The sequence below is a fragment of the Rhinoraja longicauda genome, chromosome 16, assembly GCF_053455715.1.
Source record: "Rhinoraja longicauda isolate Sanriku21f chromosome 16, sRhiLon1.1, whole genome shotgun sequence".
Taxonomy (NCBI): domain Eukaryota; kingdom Metazoa; phylum Chordata; class Chondrichthyes; order Rajiformes; family Arhynchobatidae; genus Rhinoraja; species Rhinoraja longicauda.
Genome location: NC_135968.1, coordinates 117425 through 145313, shown reverse-complemented (window position 1 = coordinate 145313; position 27889 = coordinate 117425). Strand labels below are relative to the sequence as shown.

The following is a 27889-nucleotide window of genomic DNA, read 5'->3' as shown; positions in this document are numbered from 1 at the left end:
AGCTGCTATGAACCAGTCCTGCTGAGCCGGATGGTCACATCGCACAGTGAACCGGCACAGATCTACTTGCACTTTATTCTGTTTTAAAACTGTTCTAATTTCTTTCATTGGGTTGTTTAAATTAATACTGACTAGCTAATTAATTCATTGCATCGTATGGGAGGCGCATTCCCAATCTCGTTGTACCCCTGTACAATGACAATAAAGATATATTGTATTGTATTGTATAACGGGAGAAGCCAGGCACGGGTTACTGATTGTGGACGATCAACCATGATCACAATGAATGCCGGTGCTGGATGAAAGTGCAGAATGGCCTCCTCCTGCACCAATATTCTATGTTTCTATGTCTCCTCCATGTGGGATCCTCCTCATCTTCACTAGCAAAAAGGGTTGTCATGCCAGACAGGGTCTCAGGAGGGTTTTCTGGTACCAGGTTTTTTCTTAACTACTAATTGTTTTGGTTCTGAGCTCCTTTTATCAATGCTCTGAGCGCGCTCTTTTTTAGTTCTTTTTTCTTCTTGCTCCTCTGCCCACCGACACTGAATCAGGAGCACCTTCCATTCTTTTATCGTTCCATCCTTATTTCTCAACTCAATCCCCTTCTCACATGCATTATCCATCCAACTCCTCTCTCACATGTCCTCCCTCTTCTTTTCTGCCTCACTCTTCCATTCTTTAATTATTTTTTCCATTTCTTTCCTGCATCTTTTTCCCGAATTGACATTTCTGCCTTTTTAACAGTTTCTACATCCCATGATTCTCCAACTGGCCAAGACACATCACCCAAACGTTTGGTTAAATAATAACTTAATATTCTATAATCCTTATAATAACACATGTGTTGCACGGGCGGTCCCCCGTCATTCTTATCCAACTTATTCCTCATCTTAATTTACGACACCCCTTTTGAGTTTGCTCTATCCCATTACCAACTACTTTCTCAGTAGCAAAACCATTCACCATCTTATAGACAATAGGTGCAGTAGTAGGCCATTCGGCCCTTCGAGCCAGCACCACCATTCAATGTTATCATAGCTGATCATTCTCAATCAGTACCCCGTTCCTGCCTTCTCCCCATACCCCCTGACTCCGCTATCCTTAAGAGCTCTATCCAGCTCTCTCTTGAATGCATTCAGAGAATTGGCCTCCACTGCCTTCTGAGGCAGAGAATTCCACAGATTTACAACTCTCTGGCTGAAAAAGTTTTTCCTCATCTCCGTTCTAAATGGCCTACCCCTTATTCTTAAACTGTGACCCCTGGTTCTGGACTCCCCCAACATTGGGAACATGTTTCCTGCCTCTAACGTGTCCAACCCCTTAATAATCTTATATGTTTCGATAAGATCCCCTCTCATCCTTCTAAATTCCTAGCAGCTCGTCTTTCAACATATGACAGTCCCGCCATTCCGGGAATTAACCTAGTAAACCTACGCTGCACGCCCTCAATAGCAAAAATATCCTTCCTCAAATTTGGAGACCAAAACTGCACACAGTACTCCAGGTGCAGTCTCACTAGGGCCCTACACAACTGCAGAAGGACCTCTTTGCTCCTATATTCAACTCCTCTTATATATATATGCCTTTATTGTCATTGTACGCAAGGTACAACGAAATTAGAAGTGCTACAGCTGATCGCTGGTGCGGTGCGGCTCGGCCGCTGGACTTAACAGTGCCCGGTGCGGCTCGGCCGCGGGACCTAACATCGCTGGTGCGGCTCGGCCGCTGGACTTAACAGTGCCTGGGCCGCGGGGCCTAACATCGCCTGGCGCGGCTTAGCCGCGGGACTTTTCATCGCTGGTGCGGCTCGGCCGCTGGACTTAACATCGCCCGGTGCGGCTTGGCCGCGGGGCCTTCCATCGCCCGGTGCGGCTCGGCCGTGGGGCCTAACATCGCCCGGTGCGGCTCGGCCGCGGGACTTAGCTGCGCACGGCTCGGTCGCGGGGCCTAACATCGCCCGGTTCGGCCGCGAGACGTCTCAGCGCCCGGTGCGACTCGGCCGCGGGGACTTCCATCCCCTTGCGGGGACTGTGCGGGTCGGTCGGGGACGAGCTGTCTGTCCGTGGGCGTGGGGAAGAGAGTGGAAGTTTTGTTGCCTCCATCACAGTGAGGGGTGTTTGGAGTCACTGTGATGGATGTTTGTGTTGGGGTCATGTGTGTTGTGTTCTTTTTTGTGTGTGACTGCTATGTAGTTTCGTTCGGTACCTTGGTACCGAATGACAAATAAAGCTCTGTTGTTGTTGAACTGATAACAGTGCGACAGTGCATATCTTTCAAAGACAATTGCACAGACATACGAACCAACACAACAAATACCAGTATCAATAAAAAACCAATTTAAAAACCTAATAAATAATGAATGAGTTTTACACCTAAAATTCTAAAAAAAGTTTCTTTTTTAAAATGTGCGACGAAAATGAGAGTAGTCAAGTCATGTGCTTCCGTTCACTGTTCTTATGGCCCAGGGTAAGAAACTGTTTTTGAGTCGATTTGTCCTGGCCCTTAGGCTCCTGTAGCACCTCCCAGAGGGCAGGAGAGCAAACAATTGTTATGAAGGCCAACATTCCATTGGCTTTCTTCACTGCCTGCTGTACGTGCATGCTTCCTTTCAGTGACTGATGCACTAGGACACTCAGATCTCGTTGTACGTTCCCTTTTCCTAACTTGACACCATTCAAATAATAATCTGCCCTCTTATTCTTACCACCAAAGTGAATAACCTCGCACTTAACCACCAGCACCTTAACCACCAACGCACCTGCTCCCCCTCAAACCACCTGCCCCCCCTTATCCTGTCAGACCCTGCCTCAATTCTCCCCAATCTCCACCACCGACCTCTCTGACCTCTTCACAGGAATAAAAACTGCCACCTGCTCTCTGGACCCCATCTCCTCCAGCTTTATAGACAATAGACAATAGACAATAGGTGCAGGAGTAGGCCATTCAGCCCTTCGAGCCAGCACCGCCATTCAATGCGATCATGGCTGATCACTCTCAATCAGTACCCCGTTCCTGCCTTCTCCCCATACCCCCTCACTCCGCTATCCTTAAGAGCTCTGTCCAGCTCTCTCTTGAAAGCATCCAACGAACTGGCCTCCACTGCCTTCTGAGGCAGAGAATTCCACACCTTCACCACCCTCTGACTGAAAAAGTTCTTCCTCATCTCCGTTCTAAATGGCCTACCCCTTATTCTCAAACTGTGGCCCCTTGTTCTGGACTCCCCCAACATTGGGAACATGTTATCTGCCTCTAATGTGTCCAATCCCCTAATTATCTTATATGTTTCAATAAGATCCCCCCTCATCCTTCTAAATTCCAGTGTATACAAGCCCAATCGCTCCAGCCTTTCAACATACGACAGTCCCGCCATTCCGGGAATTAACCTAGTGAACCTACGCTGCACGCCCTCCATAGCAAGAATATCCTTCCTCAAATTTGGAGACCAAAACTGCACACAGTACTCCAGGTGCGGTCTCACCAGGGCCCGGTACAACTGTAGAAGGACCTCTTTGCTCCTATACTCAACTCCTCTTGTTACGAAGGTCAAGGTCTGCCTTCCTGCTCTCTCTCCACTTATCACTGCAACAATAAACTCCTCCCTGTCCACTGGCATCGTCCCGCCATCCCTCAAAAGCGCTGCTGTCACCCCCATTCTGAAAAAACCTGGTCTAAACCCTGACACCCCAAACAACTTCAGACCAATCTCCAACCTACCCTTTCTGTCCAAAGTTTTGGAACGTGCTGTAGCTTCCCAACTCAAATACCACCTCTCTACCAATAACCTGTATGAAACTTTCCAATCCGGATTCCGCTCAAACCACTGTACTGAAACTGCGCTCCTCAAAATCACAAACGACATTCTCCTCTCCTCCGACGCTGGCAACCTCAACATCCTCATCCTACTTGACCTCAGCGCCGCCTTTGACACCATAAATCACTCCATTCTCCTCACCCGACTTGAAACCTCCCTTAACATCACCGGCACAGCCCTATCCTGGTTCAAATCTTACCTCTCTGACAGACACCAGTTCATCTCCATTAACAACTGTAAATCCCCCACCGCTCCCCACCCCCAAGGTGTCCCCCAAGGCTCAGTCCTTGGCCCCCTCCTCTTCATCCTCTACCTGTTCCCCCTTGGTCAATTAATCCGCCGTCATGGTCTCAACTTCCACTGCTTCGCCGATGATATCCAGCTCCTCATCTCCACAAAGTCAATCTCCCCCACCACACACTCTACACTGACAAACTGCATCACTGAAATAAAATCTTGGCTTCAATCAAATTTCCTCAAACTCAATCATCACTGGTCCAAAAACGCTCACCAAATCCACCCAAAACTTCATCCTCAACATTGATGGTCTCCCAGTATCCACCTCACCTCACATCCGGAATCTTGGAATCATCTTTGATCAAGCCCTCTCCTTCGACAAACACATCAAACACATCACAAAGACAGCCTTCGTCCACCTCAAAAACATTGCCCGTCTCCGTCCATCCCTCTCCTCCACAGCTGCAGAAACCCTCATCCACGCCTTCATCACCTCCCGTCTGGACTACTGCAACAGCCTCCTCTATGGCGCACCCTCTAAAATCATCAGTAAACTTCAATACATTCAAAACTCCGCTGCCCGTCTACTCACCCACACCCCGATCCGTGACCATATCACCCCCCGTCCTTTATAAACTCCACTGGCTCCCCATCCCCCAGAGAATCCAGTACAAAATCCTCCTCATAACCTACAAAGCCCTCCATAACCTGGCCCCATCCTACCTGACCGACTTCCTCCACAGGCACACTCCCACCTGCACCCTCCGCTCTGCTGCTGCCAATCTCCTATCCCCCCACATCCGGACCAAACTCAGATCCTGGGGGGACAGGGCTTTCTCCATCGCTGCTCCCACCCTATGGAACTCACTACCCCAAAACGTTAGAGACTCCTCCACACTCACCACATTCAAAACATCGCTGAAGTCTCACCTATTCAGTACTGCCTTCAACCACTGAAGGTCACCTCACCTTCTGTCTCCTTTCTCTGTTCGTTTATTTATTTACTTATTTATCTATTTATTAATTTCCCTATGTTCTCTAAATCTCTGTAAAGCGTCTTTGAGTATATGAAAAGCGCTATATAAATAAAATACATTATTATTATTATTATTACTTATCCACATTAAACTGCATCTGCCATGCATCCACCCACTCACACAACCTTTCCAAGTCACCCTGCAACCTCATAGCATCTTCTTCACAGCTCACACTACCACCCAGATTTGTATCATCTGCAAATTTGATAATGGTACTTTTAATCCCTTCATCCAAGTCATTAATGTATATTGTAAATAGCTGCGGTCCCAGCACCGAGCCTTGCACTACCCCACTAGTCACTGCCTGCCATTCTGAAAGGGACCCATTTATCCCCACTCTTTGCTTTCTGTCTGTCAACCAATTTTCTATCCATGTCAGTACTCTACCCCCAATACCATGTGCTCTAATTTTGCCCACTGATCTCCTATGTGGAACCTTGTCGAAGGCTTTCTCAAAGTCGAGGTACACCACATCCACCGGCTCTCCCCTGTTCATTTACCTAGCTACATCCTCAAAAAATTCCAATAGATTAGTCAAGTATGATTTCCCCTTCGTAAATCCATGCTGACTCGGAACGATCCTGTTACTGCTATCCAAATGCTCCACAATTTCGTCTTTTATAATCGACTCCAGCATGTTCCCCACCACTGATGTCAGACTAACTGGTCTATAATTTCCCGTTTCCTCTCTCCCTCCTTTCTTAAAAAGTGGGATAACATTAGCTACCCTCAAATCCACAGGAACTGATCCTGAAACCATAGAACATTGAACATTGGGCAGCACGGTGGCACAGCGGTAGAGTTGCTGCCTTACAGCGAATGCAGCGCCAGAGACTCAGGTTCGATCCTGGCTACAGGCACCGTCTGTACGGAGTTTGTACGTTCTCCCCGTGACCTGCATGGGTTTCCTCCGAAATCTTCGGTTTCCTCCCACACTCTCTGGCCACTAGAACATCTGGGATATTGATTGTATCTTCCTTAGTGAAGACAGATCCAAAGTACCAGTTCAACTCGTCTACCATTTCCTTGTTCCCCATAATAAATTCCCCTGCTTCTGACTTCAAGGGACCCACTATTTTTTTCCTCTTCACGTACCGAAAAAAGCTTTTACTATCCTCCTTTATATTATTGGCTAACTTACCCTTGTACCTCATCTTTTCTCCCCGTATTGCCTTTTTAGTTATCTTCTGTTGCTCTTTAAAAGACTCCCAATACTCTGGCTTCCCACTCTTCTTTGCTATGATATACTTCTTCTCTTTTATTTTTATGCTGTCCTTGACTTCCCTTGTCAGCCATGGGTGCCTCTTACTCCCCTTAGCATATTTCCTCCTCTTTGGGATAAATTGATCCTGCACCTTCTGCATTGTTCCCAGGAATACCTGCCATTGCTGTTCCGTCTTCCCTGTCTTCCACCGTCTTCCCTGCTAGGACCTAGGGCCTCCTTCCAGTCAAATCTGGCCAGCTCCTGCCTCATGCCTCTGTAATCCCCTTTGCTATACTGTAATACTGACACTTCCGATTTTCCCTTCTCCCTCTCAATTTGTAGAGTAAAACTTGTCATATTGTGATCACTGCATCTTAATTTACGATAGGTCTTACCTTCGTTGTCTGTTTCTAAGGATCTCGAATGAAACCAGGTCAACCTCCTGACGAGGGACCACAGTGTTCCTGGGAGCTTCTTTGGGAGGTCGGTCTCAAGGGGTCCGACTGGAGCTCAATTTTCTCCCCATCCAGTTACTCTGCAACCTCTTACTCAGTCATCTGTTGTTTGGTTCCAGCGAGATCCTGCCGACTACGCCAATGTTAAAGTTCGGTTCTTAAAACAGACAACACAAACAGTTAAAGGTAAACCAAGCAAAGGTTTAATTATCGTCAGACGGGAGTGGGGGGACCAGTGCTAAGGGTGTATGGTGTACGACCATACTTAGCACTCCCCTTGCTTCCAGACGGCATTTTTATACAGAATTTGCAGCAAGAATGTTTAACACAACATTTCCTTCAAATCAATCACAAACTGCATCGAACACAATATACTTAACAGCCTACAGTCATAAAATATTCCACACAATAAGTCATTCGTCGAAGGTAAGGATCCTTATCATACCACAGAAAGTCTTGTTTACACACTCCCACAAGTAGTCAACAGTTAACCACGTCCTAATCTTAACGAGAGCATTGTCCATCGTCTTTCCCAGACATCCTTCCCAGGCATAACAGGATATACTGCTCTACAGGCTTTAGGAATCTCATTGTTTGTTACATCCTGCCTGGTGCAATTTTGCAAACATCAGCTATTCAGGACCCAAAGTTCAGGCTCATCCTGTTCATTCATTCTACCATTTTATTATTTCTATGGTTTCCAGGGATTGTAAGTTTCAGCTACCAGACACATCATATCATATATCATATCATATATATACAGCCGGAAACAGGCATTTTCGGCCCACCAAGTCCGTGCCGCCCAGCGATCCCCGTACATTAACACTATCCTACACCCACTAGGGACAATTTTTACATTTACCCAGCCAATTAACCTACATACCTGTACGTCTTTGGAGTACATCCTTATGAGCAATTACCATTCCTCCACTTTCAACAATATAGAAGCCCCAAAAGCAAAATGGCCAAGCATCCCATCATGCAAATGGCCATTAACTCTTTCCGAGGGGGTGTTCGGTGTCAGGGGTGAGGAGGGAATTGGGGGAGAGTGGGGGTTGAAGGGGGAGGGGTCTTGGGGGATGTTTTGGCGCAGGGCGGCTCGATGTGGTAACCGGATGCTAGGCATCCCAGGTCGGTGCGCCCCCTCCCACCCTTCTTCATCCCGAGAGTTGTGAATTTGGGGAATTCTCTGCCACAGAAGGTTGTGGAGGCCAATTCACTGGATGACTTTAAAAGAGAGATAGATAGAGCCAGTAGAATCAAGAGAAATGGGGAAAAGGCAGGCACGGGTTACTGATTGTGGATGATCAGCCATGATCACAATGAATGCCGGTGCAGGCTCGAAGGGCCAAATGGACTCCTCCTGCACCTATTTTCTATGTTTTCTGTCACTTATGACCTTATACAGTGAGAAACCTTGTCTCCGCGCTGGAGTCACACAAGTCTTCCACTCAGCGTAATTCCCTTTATCCCGTATCCGGACACAGCGGACGGATCGGTTGTAATCGTGTTTCCTTTCTGTTGACCGGTTAGCACGCAACAAAAAGGCATCTCGGTGCACGTGACAATAAACTAAACTCAACCCTCCCGCCGCCAGGGGGCGCTGCGGGCGGCTGACCAGAGACGCTGCACCGCGGCCTCTCGTCGCCAGGGGGCGCTACAACCCGAGGACCAGAGGGCGCCCAGACCTCCCTCCTTCCCTCCCTCATTCACTCACATCCCGCTCCTCGGGTCGGCGGCTGCAGGACCGCCCTCGGGAAGGGAGGAGGGGGCGCGGGAAACTTCAATAAACTTTGCTACCAATATTCCCTTTACCCTCGGACGGTAAGGGAATGGAATATGCCGCCACCCAACACACGCGCCGCTCCCGATGTTCAGACATTTAAAAAAGGGATTGAGGAACTAGATCTCCTCAACTTGGTCAAAAAGGCCACTTCAAAATTTAATCACCGCTCTACTCACTCCGACCTGCGCGAGATAACCATTTATGAGGTGTTTGCGCAGTAATCAACCAGGACCAGGAGAGGACGCGGGGCCGAGTGGCGGCGGCGACTGCTGTTCCCCACCTGAGCTCCCGGCGATGAGCGAGCGGAAGCCTCACGTGACCGGCGACCAGATCCCGCCCATCCACACTGACGGGCAGCGCCATTGGTCAATGGGAGCCTGCCCCGCTCCCCTCCCCCCCACTGACGGGCAGCGCCTGCGGCCAATGCCAGCAGGTCCCGCCTCCCGTCACAAAGTGCCAGGTGTATAAGAAAATAACTGCAGATGCTGGTACAAATCGATTTATTCACAAAATGCTGGAGTAACTCAGCAGGTCAGGCAGCATCTCGGGAGAGAAGGAATGGGTGACGTTTCAGGGTCGAGACCCTTCTTCTTCAGACCCCCTCCAGCCAGTTGACCCCCAGTACTCCCCACATCGGTCCTCATGCCCCCCTCTGCCCAGCTAACCCACCACCCCCCCACCATACATCCCCTCCACCTGCCCCCCTGCCTCCATCCGACCCCAACCCCCACCTTTGCCGGGTGTTCACCATCCCCCCTGACCTCCCCCTTTCAGACACCGAACGGTCGGTCCTCAGCAGAGGCCTTACCTTTGTTCCCCTCCGCCCCCACATCAACGAGTTCCGCGTCCGCCATGACGTGGAGCTCTTCTTCCGCCGCCTCCGCCTCCGAGCCTTTTACCATTGCAAGGAGTCCCGACCCCGCACTGATGACCCCTTCTCCCGTCTCCAACGGACCCCCTTCACTTTTACCCCCCAGTATGGCCTACTACCCTCACTAGAACTTTTTATCTCAGACTGCCGGCGTGACATCAGCCGCCTCAAATTTTCCACTCCCCTGACTAACTCCAACCTCTCCCCTCCTGAACGTGCAGCCCTCCACTCACTCCGCAACAACCCGGACTTAATAATTAAACCCGCTGACAAGGGAGGGGCTGTGGTAGTCTGGCGTGCTGACCTCTACCGCACCGAGGCCAGACGACAACTATCAGACACCTCTTCCTACCTATCCCTGGACCATGACCCCACCGATAAACACCAGACCTTCATCAGCAGCACCATCACCGACCTCACCAACTCCGGCGATCTACCCCTCAGTGCCTCCAATCTCATAGTTCCCCAGCCCCGCACGGCCCGATTCTACCTCCTACCCAAAATCCACAAACACAACTGTCCCGGCAGACCCATTGTCTCTGCCTGCTCATGCCCCACCGAACTTATCTCTACCTTCCTCGACTCCATCCTATCCCCCCCTGGTTAAATCCCTCCCCACCTACGTCCAAGACACCTCACACGCTCTCCATCTCCTGGATAACGTCCGGTTCCCAGGCCCCCACTCCCTCATTTTCACCATGGATGTCCAGTCACTCTACACTTCCATCCCCCACAAGGATGGTCTCGAAGCCCTCCGTTTCTTCCTCGACCGTAGAACCAGCCAATCCCCATCGACCAACACTCTCCTCCGCCTAGCAAAGCTGGTTCTTACACCTGAAGAAGGGTCTCGACCCGAAACGTCACCCATTCCTTCTCTCCCGAGATGCTGCCTGACCTGCTGAGTTACTCCAGCATTTTGTGAACAAAGTGCCAGGTACCGCCCGCCCGGCATCCAGCCAATCACAGTCGCGTCCACGCCCCGGCGTGGGTGAACGCGTCCTATAGGTTAATACGCTGCCCCGCCCCTCGGACAGACAGCGGCCTCCGCCAATCGCTGCCTGAGCCGCTGAGTTGCTCCAGCACTCTGTCAAACGTCACTTGTCCATGTTCTCCACAGATCCCGCCTCCAGCACGTTGTGCAGCAGATGCTGGTTTACAAAGAGACACAATCTCCTGGAGTCACTTGCACGTCTGGAGAGCACAGACAGGCAACATTCTAGGTCAGGACCCTTCCTGGTGGGTGGAGAAAGTTGGGAAGGAGAGGTGGGAGTGGTCACCTTAGATTCCCTTCCCTCCACAGATGCGGCCTGACCAACTGAGATCCATTAGAGGTAATGGACAGATGACATTTTGAGTCAGGACCCTTCTTCAGACTGATCGGAGGGTGGGGGGATGGAAGCTGGAAAAGAGTAATGGGGGCTGGACAAAGCCTGGTGGAGTAACTCAGCGGGACAGGCAACAGGTAGTTGAGGCTAGGATTATCCCAACGTTTAAGAAACAGTTATGGACAGGTACACTGGAATTTAGAAGGATGAGGGGGGATCTTATTGAAACATATAAGATAATTAGGGCATGGACACATTAGAGGCAGGAAACATGTTCCCAATGTTGGGGGAGTCCAGAACAAGGGGCCACAGTTTAAGAATAAGGGGTAGGCCATTTAGAACGGAGATGAGGAAGAACTTTTTCAGTCAGAGAGTGGTGAAGGTGTGGAATTCTCTGCCTCAGAAGGCAGTGGAGGCCAGTTCATTGGATGCTTTCAAGAGAGAGCTGGATAGAGCTCTTAAGGATAGCGGAGTGAGGGGGTATGGGGAGAAGGCAGGAACGGGGTACTGATATAGAGTGATCAGCCATGATCGCATTGAATGGCGGTGCTGGCTCGAAGGGCTGAATGGCCTACTCCTGCACCTATTGTCTATTGACAGGTTTGGAGGGATGTGGACCAAAAGCGGGGAGGTGGGACTAGTGTAGCTGGGACATGTTGGCCGGTATGGGCAAGTTGGCCGAAGGGCCTGTTTCCACGCTGTATCACTCTATGACTCTAACAAGAAGTACAGCAGAACTCAGCGGGTCAGGCAGCATCTGTGGACAACATGGATTGGTGACGTTTCACAGAGTGCTGGAGTAACTCAGCGGGTCAGGCAGCATCTGTGGAGAACATGGATCAGTGATATTTCGGATCGGCACCTTTCTTCAGACTGACACTATGTTAACAGATGAGGGGATGATTGGCAGATGGGTGGCGTTAGTGAGAGGCGAGAGAAAACAGACAGATAAAAGGGTGTGAGATATGGAGAGAGGAATGTATACGTGCAGCTTTAAGGGACATTGGTCAGGTAGCATTTGGAGTATTGCATTTGGAATCTGCCTGACCTGCTGAGTTACTCCAGCATTTTGTGAATCTGCCTGACCTGCTGAGTTACTCCAGCATTTTGTGAATTGTACCAGCATCTGCAGTTATAGTCTGAAGAAGGGTCTCGACCCGAAACGTCACCCATTCCTTCTCTCCCGAGAAGCTGCCTGACCTGCTGAGTTACTCCAGCATTTTGTGAATAAATCGATTTGTACCAGCATCTGCAGTTATTTTCTTATACTTTGGAGTATTGCATACAGTTCTGGTGACTCCATTACAGGACTGATGTGGAAGCTTTGGGGAAGATCCAGAGAGGGTTTACCTGAATGGTTTAAAAAGACGGAATTGCAGATGCTGGAGTAACTCAGTGGGACAGGCAGCATCTCCGGAGAGAAGGAATCGGTGACGTTTTGAGTTGAGACTAAAGTGGGTCTCGACCCGAAAAGTCACCCATTCCTTGCAGCATTTTGTGTTTACCTAAACAGTGCCTATCTACGGCGCGGTGTTTATAGAAACATAGAAAATAGGTGCAGGAGTAGGCCATTCGGCCCTTCAAGCCTGCACCGCCATTCAATATGATCATGGCTGATCATCCAGCTCAGTAACCTGTGCCTGCCTTCTCTCCATACCCCCTGATCCCTTTAGCCACAAGGGGCACATCTAACTTCCTCTTAAATATAGCCAATGAACTGGCCTCAACTACCTTCTGTGGCAGAGAATTCCACAGACTCACCACTCTCTGTGTGAAGAAATGTTTTCTCATCTCGGTCCTAAAAGACTTCCCCCTTATCCTTAAGCTGTGACCCCTGGTTCTGGACTTCCCCAACATTGGGAACAATCTTCCCGCATCTAGCCTCTCCAACCCCTTAAGAATTTTATGTTTCTATAAGATCCCCCCTCAGTCTTCTAAATTCCAGCGAGTATAAGCCTAGTCTATCCAGTATTTCTTCATATGAAAGTCCTGCCATCCCAGGGATTAATCTGGTGAACCTTCACTGTACTCCCTCTAAGGCTAGAATGTCTTTCCTCAGATTAGGAGACCAAAACTGTACACAATACTCCAGGTGCGGTCTCACCAAGGCCCTGTACAACTGCAGCAGAACCTCCCTGCTCCTACACTCAAATCCTCTTGCTATGAATGCCAACATACCATTCGCTTTCTTCACTGCCTACTGCACCTGCACGCTTGCTTTCAATGACTGGTGCACCATGACACCCAGGTCACGTTGCATCTCCCCTTATCCTAATTGGCCACCATTCAGGTAATACTCTGCTTTCCTGTTCTTGCCGCCAAAGTGGATAACCTCACATTTATCCACATTATATTGCATCTGCCATGCATTTGCCCAATCTATCCAAGTCACTCTGCAGCCTCCCAGCATCCTCCTCGCAGCTAACACTGCCACCCAGCTTCGTGTCATCCGCAAACTTAGAGATGTTGCATTCAATTCCCTCGTCCAAATCATTAATATATATTGTAAGTAACTGGGGTCCGAGCACCGAGCCTTGCGGTACCCCACTAGTCACTGCCTGCCATTCCGAAAAGGACCCGTTTATTCCTACTCTTTGCTTCCTGTCCGCCAACCAATTCTCTATCCACCTCAACACTGAACCCCCAATAGCGTGTGCTTTAAGTTTGTACACCAATCTCCTATGTGGGACCTTGTCGAAGGCCTTCTGAAAGTCCAGATATAACACATCCACTGGTTCTCCCTTATCCACTCTACTAGTTACATCCTCGAAAAATTCTATAAGATTCGTCAGACATGCTTTGCCTTTGGTAAATCCATGTTGTCTTTGTCCGATGATTTCACCACTTTCCAAATGTGATGCTATCACATCTTTAATAACTTATTCTAGCATTTTCCCCACTACTGATGTTAGACTAACTGGTCTATAATTCCCCGTTTTCTCTCTCCCTCCCTTTTTAAAAAGTGGGGTTACATTAGCTACCCTCCAATCCTCAGGAACTACTCCAGAATCTAAAGAGTTTTGAAAAATTATCACTAATGCAGCCACTATTTCTGGGGCTACTTCCTTAAGATCTCTGGGATGCAGCCTATCTGGCCCTGGGGATTTATCTGCCTTTAATCCATTTAATTTACCTAACACCACTTCCCGACTAACCTGGATTTCCGTCAGTTCCTCCATCTCATTAGACCACCGGTCCCCTGCTATTTCTGGCAGATTGTTATGTCTTCCTTAGTGAAGACAGAGCCAAAGTAGTTGTTCAATTGGTCTGCCATCTCCTTGTTCCCTATGATCAATTCACCTGTTTCCGACTGCAAGGGACCTACATTTGTCTTAACTAGTCTTTTTCTCTTCACATACCTGTTGCCAGCAGGCTGGAGGAACGGGCAAAAGCCTTGCCACACAGCGGGCAGGTGAAGGGGCGCTCGCCGCTGTGGGTACACTGGTGCTGCCACAGGCTGGACATGCTGGCAGTGGTAGGGCTGGCCACCGGTGTGCCTGCGCAGGTGAGACAGGGCGTGGGAGGCCACTGCAAACCTTCTCCACTCACCGAGCTGGGGATGGGACGGTTGCAGGCGTGCGCCCGCTGGTGTCTCAGCAGCTTGGGGTTGCTGGGGTAGCCCTTGCCGCACTGGGTACAGGTGAAGGGGCGCTCGCCAGTGTGGATGCGCTGGTGCTCCACAAGGCTGCTGGAGTGGGTGAAGCTCTTGCCGCAGTTGCTGCAGATGTACTGCCACTCCCCGGTGTGCAGGACCTGGTGCACCTTCAAATCCGGCATACGACTTGAAGCCCTTGCCGCAGTCGGAGCAGGGGAAGGGCCGCTCACCGCTGTGCACCCACCAGTGCTTCCTCCTCGCGGACAACTGGGCAAAGCTCTTGCCGCAGATGGAGCAGGTGTAGGGCTTCTCGCACGTGTGCACCCGCCGATGGATCTTCAGGTCCCGCACCATCTTGAAGGTCTTGGTGCAGTCAGAGCAGTCGAAGGGGCGTTCTCCCGTGTGCACCCACTGGTGGGTCTCCAGAAGGCACAGGTGATTCCAGACACCTCGCACTTATAACGCTTCTCCGTGTTGTGCCCCGCCATGTGGTCCTCCACCGAAGCTCAGCCCACACACCGAGCAGATGGGGGGGCGGCTCACCGGCACACTGGCCGCCCTCCATGACCGCTCACGTACCCGTCTCTCCGTCCACAGCAACGGCTCCAAAACCCTGCAGGAGGGGAACACAGAGGGTCAACAAGCTGGCAAATAGGACATAGACAATATAGACAATTCGGCCCTTCGAGCCAGCACCACCATTCAATGTGATCATGGCTGATCATTCTCAATCAGTACCCTGTTCCTGCCTTCTTCCCATACCCCCTGACTCCGCTATCCTTAAGAGCTCTATCTAGCTCTCTCTTGAATGCATTCAGAGAATTGGCCTCCACTGCCTTCTGTGGCAGTGAATTCTACAAATTTACAACTCTCTGACTGAAAAAAGGTTTTCATCATCTCCGTTCTAAATGGCCTACCCCTTATTCTTAAACTGTGGCCCCTGGTTCTGGACTCCCCAACATTGGGAACATGTTTCCTGCCTCTAACGTGTCCAACCCCTTAATAATCTTATGTTTTGATAAGATCCCCTCTCATCCTTCTAAATTCTAGTGTATACAAGCATAGCCGCTCCAGTCTTTCAACTTATGACAGTCCCGCCATTCCGCGAATTAACCTAGTAAACCTACGCTGCACGCCCTCAATAGCAAGAATATCCTTCCTCAAATTTGGAGACCAAAACTGCACACAGTACTCCAGGTGCAGTCTCACTAGGGCCCTGTACAACTGCAGAAGGACCTCTTTGCTCCTATACTCAACTCCTCTTGTTATGAAAGCCAGCTTTCTTCACTGCCTGCTGTACCTGCATGCTTCCTTTCAGTGACTGATGCACTAGGACACCCAGATCTCGTTGTACATCCCCTTTTCCTAACTTGACACCATTCAGATAATAATCTACCTGATAGTAATCGTGTGTTGCCTATCTGCTGTCTGGTTAGCACGGAACAATAAACTAAACTCAACCCTCCCGCCGCCAAGGGGCGCTGTGGCCGGCTGACCAGAGATGCTGCACTTGCTTCTTGGTCCTCCAAAATATTCCAAATGGAATTTAAACTGGAGGTGGCGGAGTATGGGCTTCAGGAAGAAGGGCTTCTTGGAGAATAGCTGCCTTAAATTTAGTTGCATCTGGTTGAATAACTATAATAGGGTGAAGACTATTCCATGCTTTAATTGTGCACGGGAAGAATGAATTGCTGTACACATCTGTCTTGATAGCTGGTATCTCAAATTGAATTGAATGCCCTCATCTACTCCTGATAGGTTTGGGTTTGGTGTAGATGTGCTAATCTATGTCGAGCTGACCATTTAACATTTTGTAAAAACAGGTCAAACGGTGGGCTTTACGTTTGTCTTGGAGAGTGTTCCACCCCAATGAATTTAGAAGTTCGGTAACACTCGCTTCTCTCTCATAGGTATTTGTAACAAAACGTGCTGCCTGTCTTTGGACACGTTCGATGGAAGAAATGTTTTTCATTGTGTATGGGTCCCATGCTGCAACTGCCTAGTCCAAATGTGGTCTAACAAGGGTGAAGTATAACTTCTCCTTGATAGAAGTTGAACAATGATAAAAGTTGCGTCTCAGAAAATTTAGGGCACCTGTTACTCCCGCCGCCAGGGGGCGCTGCGGGCGGCTGGCCAGAGACGCTGCATCGCGGCCTCCCGACGCCAGGGGGCACTGCCATCGGAGGACCAGAGGGCGCCCAGACCTCCCTCCCTTCCCTCATTCACTCACATCCCGCTCCTCGGGTCGGCTGCCGCAGGACCGCCATCGGGAAGGGAGGAGGGGGTGCGAGAAACTTCAATAAACTTTGCTGCCAATATTCCCTTTACCCTCGGATGATAAGGGAATGGAATATGCCGCCACCCAACACACGCGCCGCTCCCGATGTTCAGACATTTAAAAAGGGGATTGAGCAACTAGATCTCCTCAACTTGGTTAAAAGGCCACTTCAAAATTTAATCACCGCTCTACTCACTCCGACCTGCGCGAGATAACCACTTGTGAAGGTTTTTTGCGCAGTAATCAACCAGAACCAGGACGCGGGGCCGAGCGGCGACGGATGTTGCACACCTGAGATCCCGGCGCTGAGCGAGCGGAGGCCTCACGTGACCTGCGACCAGATCCCGCCCCTCCACAATTGACGGGCAGCGCCAGCGGCCAATGGGTGTAGGACCCGCCTCCCGGTCTCAACGTCAGAAACTATAAGAAAATAACTGCAGATGCTGGTACAAATCGATTTATTCACAAAATGTCCCACCCCCGACATCAGTCTGAAGAAGGGTCTCGACCCGAAACGTCACCCATTCCTTCTCTCCCGAGATGCTGCCTGACCTGCTGAGTTACTCCAGCATTTTGTGAATAAATCAACGTCAGAAAGTGCCAGGTACCGCCTCCTCCGGGAGTCCCGCCAATCAGAGCCGCATTCCCGCCCACCCGGCGCAGGTGTGCGCGTCCTATAGGTCGAGCAGCTGCCCCGCCCCTCGGACAGACAGCGCCCTCCACCAATCGCCGCCGGAACCGCTGAGTTGCTCCAGCACTCTAATGAAACAATAGACAATAGGTGCAGGAGGCCATTCGAGCCTGCACCACCATTCAATGTGATCATGGCTGATCATTCTCAATCAGTACCCCGTTCCTGCCTTCTCCCCATACCCCCTGACTCCGCTATCCTTAAGAGCTCTATCTAGCTCTCTCTTGAATGCATTCAGAGAATTGCCTTCCGAGGCAGTGAATTCCACAGATTTACAACTCTCTGACTGAAAAAGTTTTTCCTCATCTCCATTCTAAATGGCCTACCCCTTATTCTTAAACTGTGGCCCCTGGTTCTGGACTCCCCTAACGCCACCTGTCCATGTTCTCCACAGATCCTGCCTCCAGCTCCTTGTGTCTTTTTGTGTAAGAACCAGCATCTACAGTTCCTTGTGTCTGCCAAAGATGGGCACAAAGTGCTGCGGAAAAAATATGGGAACGTTTCAGGTCGGGACACTTGGCTACTTGTCAAACTCTGTTCGAGTTGAGAAATGTAATTCTCTGATTTTAGTTAACTATCCAACAATCTATCTCCCTTTTATTGATTGCAGTATGAATATTGATTTCTCTAACTTCAAGTAACCCTGACATCCCCTCACTCTCCATCCCTCCCCCACCCATGTCATACCAGCTTCAAAGTCATTTTGTTGAGTCTCATTTTAACTCGATTTCACCGAGCCCACAGCTAACACTGGCCTGTTTCCTTTAACATTGTCATTTTTATGCATATCATTACGGTCTGCTTTGTTCTATCATTTTCACACCTCACCGTTCCCTGTCTGTAGTCTGCGTTTTGGTCTCGCCGATGTACGAGTCCACATCTTGAACAGCGGATCCAGTAGATGAGGTTGGAGGAGGTGCAAGTGCGGCTTTGTCCCACCCCCACCTCCCTTCCAGCTTCCTTCCCCAACTACAATCTGACAGGAGGGTCCCGACCCGAAACCTCACCTATCCATGTACTTGCATTAAATATTATACGCAAAATTATGTATCTGTACACTGTGGATGGCTCGATTGTAATCATGTTTAGTATTTCCGCTGACTGGATAGCACAAACAAAAACCAGAGGGTGGCGGGTATGTGGAACGAGCTGCCAGAGGAAGTGGGGGGAGGCAAATAGTCACAATCTTTAAAAGGTCTGGACGGGTTCATCAGTCAGAGCAGCAGAATTAGGCCATTTTGCCCATCAAGTTTGCTCCACCATTTCAATTATGACTGATCTATCTTTCTCTCTCAACCCCATTCTCCTGTCATGGGTGGGAAAGGCAGGGTTAGGGCCAGACACGGGCACGTGGATAGGCATGGCTTCGATAGGCATGACTGTGTTTCTGTGCGGTGGGACTGACAGGGCTCAACAGCATAGTAGTTTGATGCTTCAGCCTGCAGCGACCCAGGAGAACTGCGCTCCAGATGCTTCATTAGTTTGTTGTCCTACACACCGACCGGGAGGCGATGAAATCGACCGTTCACACGCAGCCGCCAGAGCAAACGTTGTACATACGGTGATGACAAACGCAATATCCAGTACAGAACAGGGCAAGATTGTGTTGCTCAAATCCCAGGGTAGCACGGACGAGATAGGCCAAAGGGCCTGTCTCCGGGCAGGGCGACCACCCACGTTGTACGTGTGGAGTTCGCACACACCCCTCCCCCCCTCCCTGTGGTGGCTATGGATGCAAGTCGATGCAGGGGATACAAGCTCAGCATTCCAAGCCTCAATCCGAGCTCAGCCTTCCTCGCGCTCACCCTAGCCCCGATGGGCCGAGTGCCGCCGCCATTCCTTCCTAGACAACAACTGAGGGGAAAACACAGAAACCTCTTCCAACACCCCGAACCACTCAGGGAATGCCCCTGCCCTGCCTTTGAAATCAAGCCTTCACAATTGTGCACAATTTTTAAAACTTTTTTTTAATATATACAGGTGAGCCTCGACTTACGAAGCTTCGACTTACGATATTTCGACTTTACGATGGTGCAAAAGCTACACATTCAGCACGGTGGAGTTGCTGCCTTACAGCAAATGCAGCGCCGGAGACCCGGGTTTGATCTCGACTATGGGTGCAGCCTGTAAGGAGTCTGCACGTTCTTCCCGTCACCTGCGTGGGTTTTCTCCGAGATCTTCGGTTTCCTCCCACACTCCAACAACGTGCAGGTTTGTAGGTTAATTGGCTTGGTAAATGTAAGAATTGTCCCTAGTGGGTGTAGGACAGTGTTAATGTGCGGGGTTAATCCTTGGTTGGCGCGGATCCAGTGGGCCGAAAGAGCCTTTTCCACGCTGTATCTCTAAACTAGACTAAACTAAACATTCGGTATTAAATTGTAAGTTAGGTGGCTCCGATGTTTGGTAGGTTAGGTGTATTAAATGCATTTTCAACTTACAATACTTTCAATTTACGATGGGTTTATTGGAACGTAACCCCAGCGTACGTCAAGGAGCATCTGTATATAGATGGAATTTAGAAGGATGAGAGGGGATCTTATTGAAACATAAGATTATTAAGGGATTGTACACATTAGAGGCAGGAAACATGTTCCCAATGTTGGGGGGTCCAGAACCTGGGGCCACAGTTTAAGAATAAGGGGTAGGCCATTTAGAACGGAGATGAGGTTAAAACTTTTTCAGTCAGAGTTGTAAATCTGTGGTATTCTCTGCCTCAGAAGGCAGTGGAAGCCAATTCTCTGGAAGCTTTCAAGAGAGCTCGATAGAGCTCTCAAAGATAGCGGAGTCAGGGGGGTATGGGGAGAAGGCAGGAACGGGGTATAGATTTTGAATGATCAGCCATGATCACATTGAATCATGGTGCTGGCTCGAAGGGCCGAATGGCCTACTCCTGCACCTATTGACTATTGTCCATCGCTTGCCGTAGTGGGAAGAGCTGTTCGCCAGCGTGGGCCCGCCGGTGCTGACGCAGCCCCCGCGAGCTGTCAAACTCCTCACCGCAGTACTGGCAGTCGTAGGGCTGGCCACTGGTGTGCACGCGCTGGTGAGACAGGGTGTGGGAGGCCACGGCAAAGTGCTCACCACTCACCGGGCTGGGGATGGGACGGTCGCCGGTGTGCGCCTGCTGGTGGCTCAGCAGCTTGGAGGAGCTGGTGTAGCCCTTGCCGCACTGGGCGCAGGTGAAGGGGCGCTCGCCGGTGTGGGTGCGCTGGTGTTCCATCAGGCTGTCAGAGCGGGTGAAGCCCTTGCCACACTGGGCGCAGGTGAAGGGGCGCTCCCCGGTGTGCAGGCGCTGGTGAACCTTCAGGTGCTGCGACGACTTGAAGCCTTTGCCGCAGTCGGAGCAGGTGAAGGGCCGCTCACTGGTGTGCACCCGCTGGTGCTGCCTCAGCCCCGACGACTGGGCAAAGCTCTTGCCGCAGGTGGAGCAGCCAAAGGGCTTCTCGCCCGTGTGCATGCGCTGGTGAGTCAGGGCGTGGGAGGCCACGGCAACGCGCTCGCCACTCACCGGGCTGGGGATGGGACGGTCACCGGCGTGCACCTGCTGGTGCCTCAGCAGGTTGGAGGAATGGGTGTAGCCCTTGCCACACTGGTCGCAGGTGAAGGGGCGCTCGCCGGTGTGGATGCGCTGGTGCTCCAGCAGGTTGTTGTTGCGGGTGAAGCCCTTGCCGCAGTCGCTGCAGGTGTACGGCCGCTCCCCGGTGTGCAGCACCTGGTGCACCTTCAACTCCGGCATAGACTTGAAGCCCTTGCCGCAGTTGGAGCAGGTGAAGGGCCGCTCACCACTGTGCACCCGCTGGTGTACTTTCTGTTCCGATGACGACTTGAAGCTCTTGCCGCAGTCGGCGCAGGTGAAGGGCCGCTCGCCGGTGTGCACCCGTTGGTGCTTCAACAGGTTGGAGGAGTGGGTGAAGCCCTTGCCACACTGGGCGCAGGTGAAGGGGCGCTCGCCGGTATGCAGGCGCCAGTGCAGTTTCAACTCCGGCATCGACTTGAAGCCTTTGCCGCAGTCGCTGCAGGTGTACGGCCGCTCACCGCTGTGCACCCTCCAGTGCACCTTCAGTACCGACGATGACTTGAAGCTCTTGCCGCAGTCGGAGCAGGTGAAGGGCCGCTCACCGCTGTGGACCCGTCGGTGCTGCCGCAGCCCCGACAACTGGGCAAAGGTCTTGCCGCAAGTGGAGCAGGTGAAGGGCTTCTCGCCCGTGTGCGCCCGCCGATGGATCTTCAGGTCCCGCGCCGTCTTGAAGGTCTTGGGGCAGTCGGAGCAGTCGAAGGGACGTTCTCCCGTGTGCATCCGCCGGTGGGTCTCCAGCAGGCCCGGCTGGTGCCAGGCCTTGCCACACACCTCGCATTCATAACACTTCTCTTTGTTGGGCCCCGTCATGTGGTCCGCCACCGAAAATCAGCCCGCACACTGAGTAGTTGTGGGGGGGGGGGCTTATCGGCACCCTGGCCGCCCTCAATGGCCGCTCACGTCCCCGTCTCTCCGTCCACAGCAATGGCTCCTAAACACTGCAGGAGGGGAACACAGAGGGTCAACAAGCTGGCAAACAGGACACGTGGACATCATTAGTGCTTGAAGGGGGGGTAAGGGGAAGTGGGGTGAAGTGGTCAGGGAGAGGAGGGGTCAGGTGGTCTGGAGGAGTTGGGGTTAGGTGGTCAGGAGGAGGGGGGGTGAGGTGGTCAGGGGGGAAAGGGGTCAGGCGAGGGCTAAGTGAGTGGGAGTGCGGTGTCAGGGGTGTGGGGGGCGAAGAGGGAATTGGGGAGTGGGGGTCGAAGGGTGTGGGGGGGAGGGGTGTCGGGGGAGGTTTTGGCACAGGGTGGCTCGATACGGTGCCCCCAGGTCAGTGCGCCCCCCCCCACCATTCTCCCCTTCCCCCACTCACCCCCGATCCCCCACATCTCTCGATCCGCACCTTAGCCCACCCCACATCCCTCCCCCAACACCCCTCCCCCCCAGGGTGAGGGGGGGGGTTGTGTGGGGGGTCAGGGTGAGGGGGTGTGTGAGGGGTGTGTGGTGGGGGTCAGTGTGTTAGGGGTGTGCGTGAGGGGGGGTGAGTGAGGGGGGATGGGGGAAGGAGAGAGGTGTTCAGGAGGCGGGGTGGGGAAGGGGGGTGAGGGCTGTGCAAAGGGGGTGTGAGAGGGGATGTGTGGGGGGAGGGGGGGTGAGGGGGAAGCACTGACCTGGGGGCACCGAGCATCCAGGCATCGCGCCGAGCTGCCCGTACGTCTGTCAGCGCCGTGGCAGGGGAGGCGTTGACGTCACGGCGCCGTGCGCGCGGGTGACGTTCCTCCGTAGTGCGCGGTGATGACGTCACGCCACCGTGTGCGTCGATAACATCGCGCCGCCGGGCGGCTCACGCGCGGGCGGGAGCAAAGATACTAGAGGAGCAAGATAGACCACTCGACCCTAAAAACCGCAGGCGGTCACGGCGCCATTTTAGTAGGCAGAAACTTGCAGAAACATTTTAAAAAGAAAAATAACAAAAATCTGTGAGTTGATAAGATGAGATATATTCTGCATTTTTCTGGTATCACCACACATACTGTCCCCCCCACAACACTGGTAACACTGAGACGAGAGGCAAAGCCAACGGCGGGGTTTGCTTACTAAAATGGCGGAAGTTCCCCTCCATTGCGGACCGCACTTCAGTACGGGCGATGACAACGGAGTGGTTCAGCTTGTTGCTCTAGTATCTTTGGACGGGAGGCTCGGCGACCCCCCACATACACACACACCTCACCCACCCCCATACACACACACACCCCATACCCATACACACCCCTCACACACACACCCCTCACATACATACACACCCACACACACCCCCATACACACACCTCTCACACACATACACACCCTCCCATATACGCACACACCCTCCCATATACGCACACCCCCATACACCCACACACATACCCCCCTCACACACATCCCTCACACCCCCCACCCACACACACCCCCATCACACACAACCCTCACACACACACTCTTTAACATCCCCCTCACAAACACCCTCACACTTACACACCCCCTCACACTCCCTCACCACTTCATGCTCCCACACACCACTCACATCCCCACACCCCTCACACATCCCACCCCACACCCCCTCACACATCCCCACACCCTCCCACACGCACCTCACACATCCCCCCTCCCACACTCCCTACCCCTTTTCCCCATTTCCTCCTTGCCTCACTTCCCCCTCACCCAAACATCCTGACCCCCCTGCCCACTCCCTCACCCCACCTTTCACCCTCCTCCCCCAAACCCCTCGACCCACAACCTCCCCCCCCTGACCCCCTCACCCGCACACCCGATCCCCCACTCGCCTCCTCCTCCCCCTTCAAGTACTAGTTATGTTCACTTGTTAGTGATGTCGTTTGCCAGCTTGTTGACCCTCTGTGTTCCCCTCCTGCAGGGTTTAAATGCCGTTGCTGTGGACGGAGAGACGGGGACGTGAGCGGCCATTGAGGGTAGCCAGGGTGTTGGTGAGCCCTCCCCCTACCAGATCAGTGTGCGGGCTGAGCTTCGGTGGAGGACCACATGACAGGGCCCAACCAGGAGAAGCGTTATGAGTGCGACGTGTATGACAAGGCCTGGAATTAGCTGGGCCTGCTGGAGACCCATCGGCAGGTGCACAAGGGAGAACGCCCCTTCGACTGCTCCACCTGTGGCAAGAACTTTGCACGGACGTCAGGGCTGTACTCACCGCAGTACTGGCAGTCATAGGGCTGGCCACTGGTGTGCAGGCGCTGGTGATACTGGGCGTGGGAGGCCACGGCAAAGTGCTCGCCACTCACCGGGCTGGGGATGGGACGGTCGCCGGCGTGCACCCGCTGGTGTCTCAGCAGGTTGCAGGAGCGGGTGAAGCACTTGCCGCAGTCGCTGCAGGTGTACGGCCGCTCCCCGGTGTGCAGGCGCCGGTGCACCTTCAATTCCGGCGACGACTTGCAGCCTTTGCCACAGTCGGAGCAGGTGAAGGGCCTCTCACTGCTGTGCATCCGCTGGTGCTGCCTCAGCCACGACCACCGGGCAAAGCTCTTGCTGCAGTCGGTGCAGTCGAAGGGGCGTTCTCCCGTGTGCAGAACCAGGGCCACAGTCTGAGAATAAAGGGGAGGCCATTTAAAACTGAGGTGAGAAGGAACGTTTTCACCCAGAGTTGTGAATTTGTGGAATTCTCTGCCACAGAAGGCAGTGGAGGCCAATTCACTGGATGAATTTAAAAGAGAGTTAGATAGAACTCGAGGGGCTAGCGGAATCAAGGGATATGGGGAGAAGGCAGGCACAGGATACTGAGTGTGGATCACAAAGAATGGCAGTGCTGGCTCAAAGGGATGAGTGGCCTCCTCCAGCACCTATTTTCTATGTTTCTATGGCTGATGCCAGGCCTTGCCACATACATCGTATTCATAACGCTTCTCCTTGTTGGGCCCCATCATGTGGTCCTCCACCGAAGCTCAACCCGCACACCGAGCAGTTGGAGGGGGGGCTGACCGGCACCCTGGCTGCCCACGTCCCCGTCTCTCCTTCCACAGCAACGGCTCCTAAGCCCTGCAGGAGGGGAACCTCTATCTGTAATAGAGGACAGCGGGTCAACAAGCTGGCAAACAGAACATTACTAACACGTGAGCATCACTAGTGCTTGAAGGGGGGGAGGGGAGCGGGGGTGAGGGAGCGAGGGGGGGTGTGTGGGGGGGGGGGGGGGGGGGGGAGTGAGGGGATGTGTGAAGGGGGTTTGTGTGAGGGGGGGGGGGGTGTGTATGAGAGGTGTTATGGGGAAACAGTATGTGTGGTGATACCATAAAAATGCAGAATATATCTTATCTATCAATTCACAGATTTTTGTCATTTTTCTTTAAAAATGTTTCTGCAAGATTCTGCCTACTAAAATGGCGCCGTGACATTCTGCGTTTTTTGGGTCGAGTGGTCTATCTTGCTCCTCTAGTATCTTTGCTCCCGCCCGTGCGTGAGCCGCCCGGCACGGCGCCATGACATCACCTCCTCCCCGCCACGGCACTGGCAGACGTGCGGGCGGCTCGGTGCCCGGTTGCTCGGCGCCCCCAGGTCGGTGCGCCCCCCCACTTGCCCCCTCAACCCCCTCTCACACCCTCCATCCCCCACTTCCACCGCCCTCATCCCCCTTCCCCACCGCCTCCTCTCCACCTCTCCCCCACTCCCCTGCCTCACCCTGACCCCCACACAACCCCCCACTCACCTTGGGGGGGGAGGGATGTCGGGGGAGGGGTGGGCGAGGGTGCGGGTCGAGAGGTGTGAGGGGGAAGGGGAGAAGGTTGGGGGGGCGCACCGACCTGGAGGCGCTGAGCATCCGGTTACCACATCGAGCTGCCCTGTGCCAAAACTTTCCCCGAGACCCCTCCCCCCACACCCTTCGACCCCCACTCTCCCCCAATTCCCTCCGAACTCCCCACACCCCTGACACCGAACTCCCTCTCTGAGAGAGTTAATGGCTATTTGCATGCTGGGATGTTTGGCCATTATGCCTTTGGGGCTTCTATTGTTGTAAGTGGAGGAATGCTAATTTCTCATAAGGATGTGTCTGGTCACTGAAACTTACAATCCTTCCCAACCGCCCAATCCTTCCCAGACACATCATTATGAGCAATTAGCATTCCTCCACTTACAACAATATAGAAGCCCCAAAAGCATAATAGCCAAACATCCCATCATGTCATGTTAATAGCCATTAACTCTTTCATTCCCACCTTTTATCATCTCATGATAACATTAAAGCCCTCGTGAGGGCTTTTAATCATAAACAATAGAACAATTAACAACAGAATCGAGCCATAATGTAAGATGGTTCCCCAGAGGTTTCCAAGGAAACTGAATGGCCGTGCACCCCAAGGGCCACCCTTATCATTATAATGGTGCATTTGTTCCCCGACTTCCTTGATCTTATTTACTTCATGAGAAATGTGGACAGCTAGGTCAGTGATGTTAAGAGGATTCATCGGGGATGTAGGTACAACACTCTTGTCCAACTACTGCACAGATCCCCCATTTGCTGCTAAAATGAAGATCTAATGCCATACGGTTCTGCAGTGCCACAGTACGGAGGGCTACTACCTCACCCGTCACAGAGGAGATGGCTTTCTGCGTATTCGCAAATGCACCAGCAGTGGCATTTGCCAACCTTTTCCATTGCAGAGGCCATGTTAATCAGTTCACGTGAGATGCGGGCTGTGCCATAGAAGGGAAAGGCAATCATCCAGAATTGTTCAGACTCTGAGATACCTCGTTTGGACCTTAAGGGAGTGTATATTTCAGCCAAATGCTGCACGGCTCTCATACAAGTCAAGTCAAGTCAAGTCAAGTCAAATTTATTTGTCACATAAACATACTCGATGTGCAGTGAAATGAAAGTGGCAATGCCTGCGGGTTGTGCACAAAAAGAATTACAGTTACAGCATATAAATAAAGTTAATAAGTTACTAAACATAGCACAAAAAGTGTCGACAAAAATTTAGTCTCTGGGGTTATAAAAATTGACAGTCCTGATGGCCTGTGGGAAGAAGCTCTGTCTCATCCTCTCCGTTTTCACAGCGTGACAGCGGAGACGTTTGCCTGATCGTAGCATCTGGAACAGTCCGTTACTGGGGTGGCAGGGGTCCCTCATGATCTTGCTTGCTCTGGATCTGCACCTCCTGATGTATAGGTCCTGCAGGGGGACGAGTGTAGTTCCCATGGTGCGTTCTGCCGAACGCACTACTCTCTGCAGGGCCATCCTGTCCTGGGCAGAGCTGTTCCCAAACCAGACTGTAATGTTGCCGGACAGGATGCTCTCTACAGCCCCAGAGTAGAAGCAATGAAGGATCCTCAGCGACACTCTGAATTTCCTCAGTTGTCTAAGGTGGTAAAGGCGCTGCTTAGCCTTACCCACCAGTGCGGCAATGTGCGTTGCCCACGTCAGATCCTCTGCGATGCGGACTCCCAAGTATTTGAAACTGCTCACCCTATCCACAATAGACCCATTTATCTCGAGTATACGAGGGAAAATATACGCTAAGTAGCAGCATCCACTCCAATGGGTGGAGCCCTTCAGCCTATCCCATCCTTGATCATCCCCAGGTAGCAGCCCAGGGGTCTGCCCATGATCCACATACGTAATGAGTACCGTTCAGCGGCCGGGATGGTCCCGTATGCCAAATTGAGGTGCAATTGCTGCTTCCCAAAAACACCTCAAAACTTCCCAAAAATGAGCTTGCCCCCCCACCACCCCCACATCAAAAATCTTCTAACCCACCACTCTATCTCCAGGTCCCTCAGATCGGCCGACCTGGGGCAACTGACTACCCCGTGGTCAAGGCTTAAGCTCAGGGGTGACCGCGCTTTTGCGGTTGCAGCTCCTAGACTGTGGAACAGCATCCCTCTCCCCATCAGAACTGCCCCCTCCATCCACTCCTTCAACTCCAGGCTCAAAACCTATTTCTACTCCCTAGCGTTTGAGGCCCTCTGAGGGGGCACTGTGAACTGTTTATGTCAGTGCTGATATGTTTGTGTACCATTGTATGTTCGTTCTTAGTAACTGAACTGATGTACAGCACATTGGTCAACGTGGGTTGTTTTTA

The 27889-nt window shown here is 52.0% G+C and overlaps 1 protein-coding gene across 1 annotated transcript in view; it reads right to left on the bottom strand.

Moving 5' to 3' along the window:
* LOC144601214 (uncharacterized) overlaps window positions 1-27889 on the bottom strand; it is a 37508-nt gene that overhangs the window by 8121 nt on the left and 1498 nt on the right. Inside the window, 7 exon segments of the mRNA XM_078413192.1 lie at window positions 6685-6901; window positions 14276-14503; window positions 14505-14776; window positions 14901-14934; window positions 20190-21696; window positions 23913-24400; window positions 24689-24756. Coding sequence (XP_078269318.1) covers window positions 6878-6901; window positions 14276-14503; window positions 14505-14776; window positions 14901-14934; window positions 20190-21696; window positions 23913-24400; window positions 24689-24756 — 2621 coding nt within the window. The 3' untranslated portion in view covers window positions 6685-6877.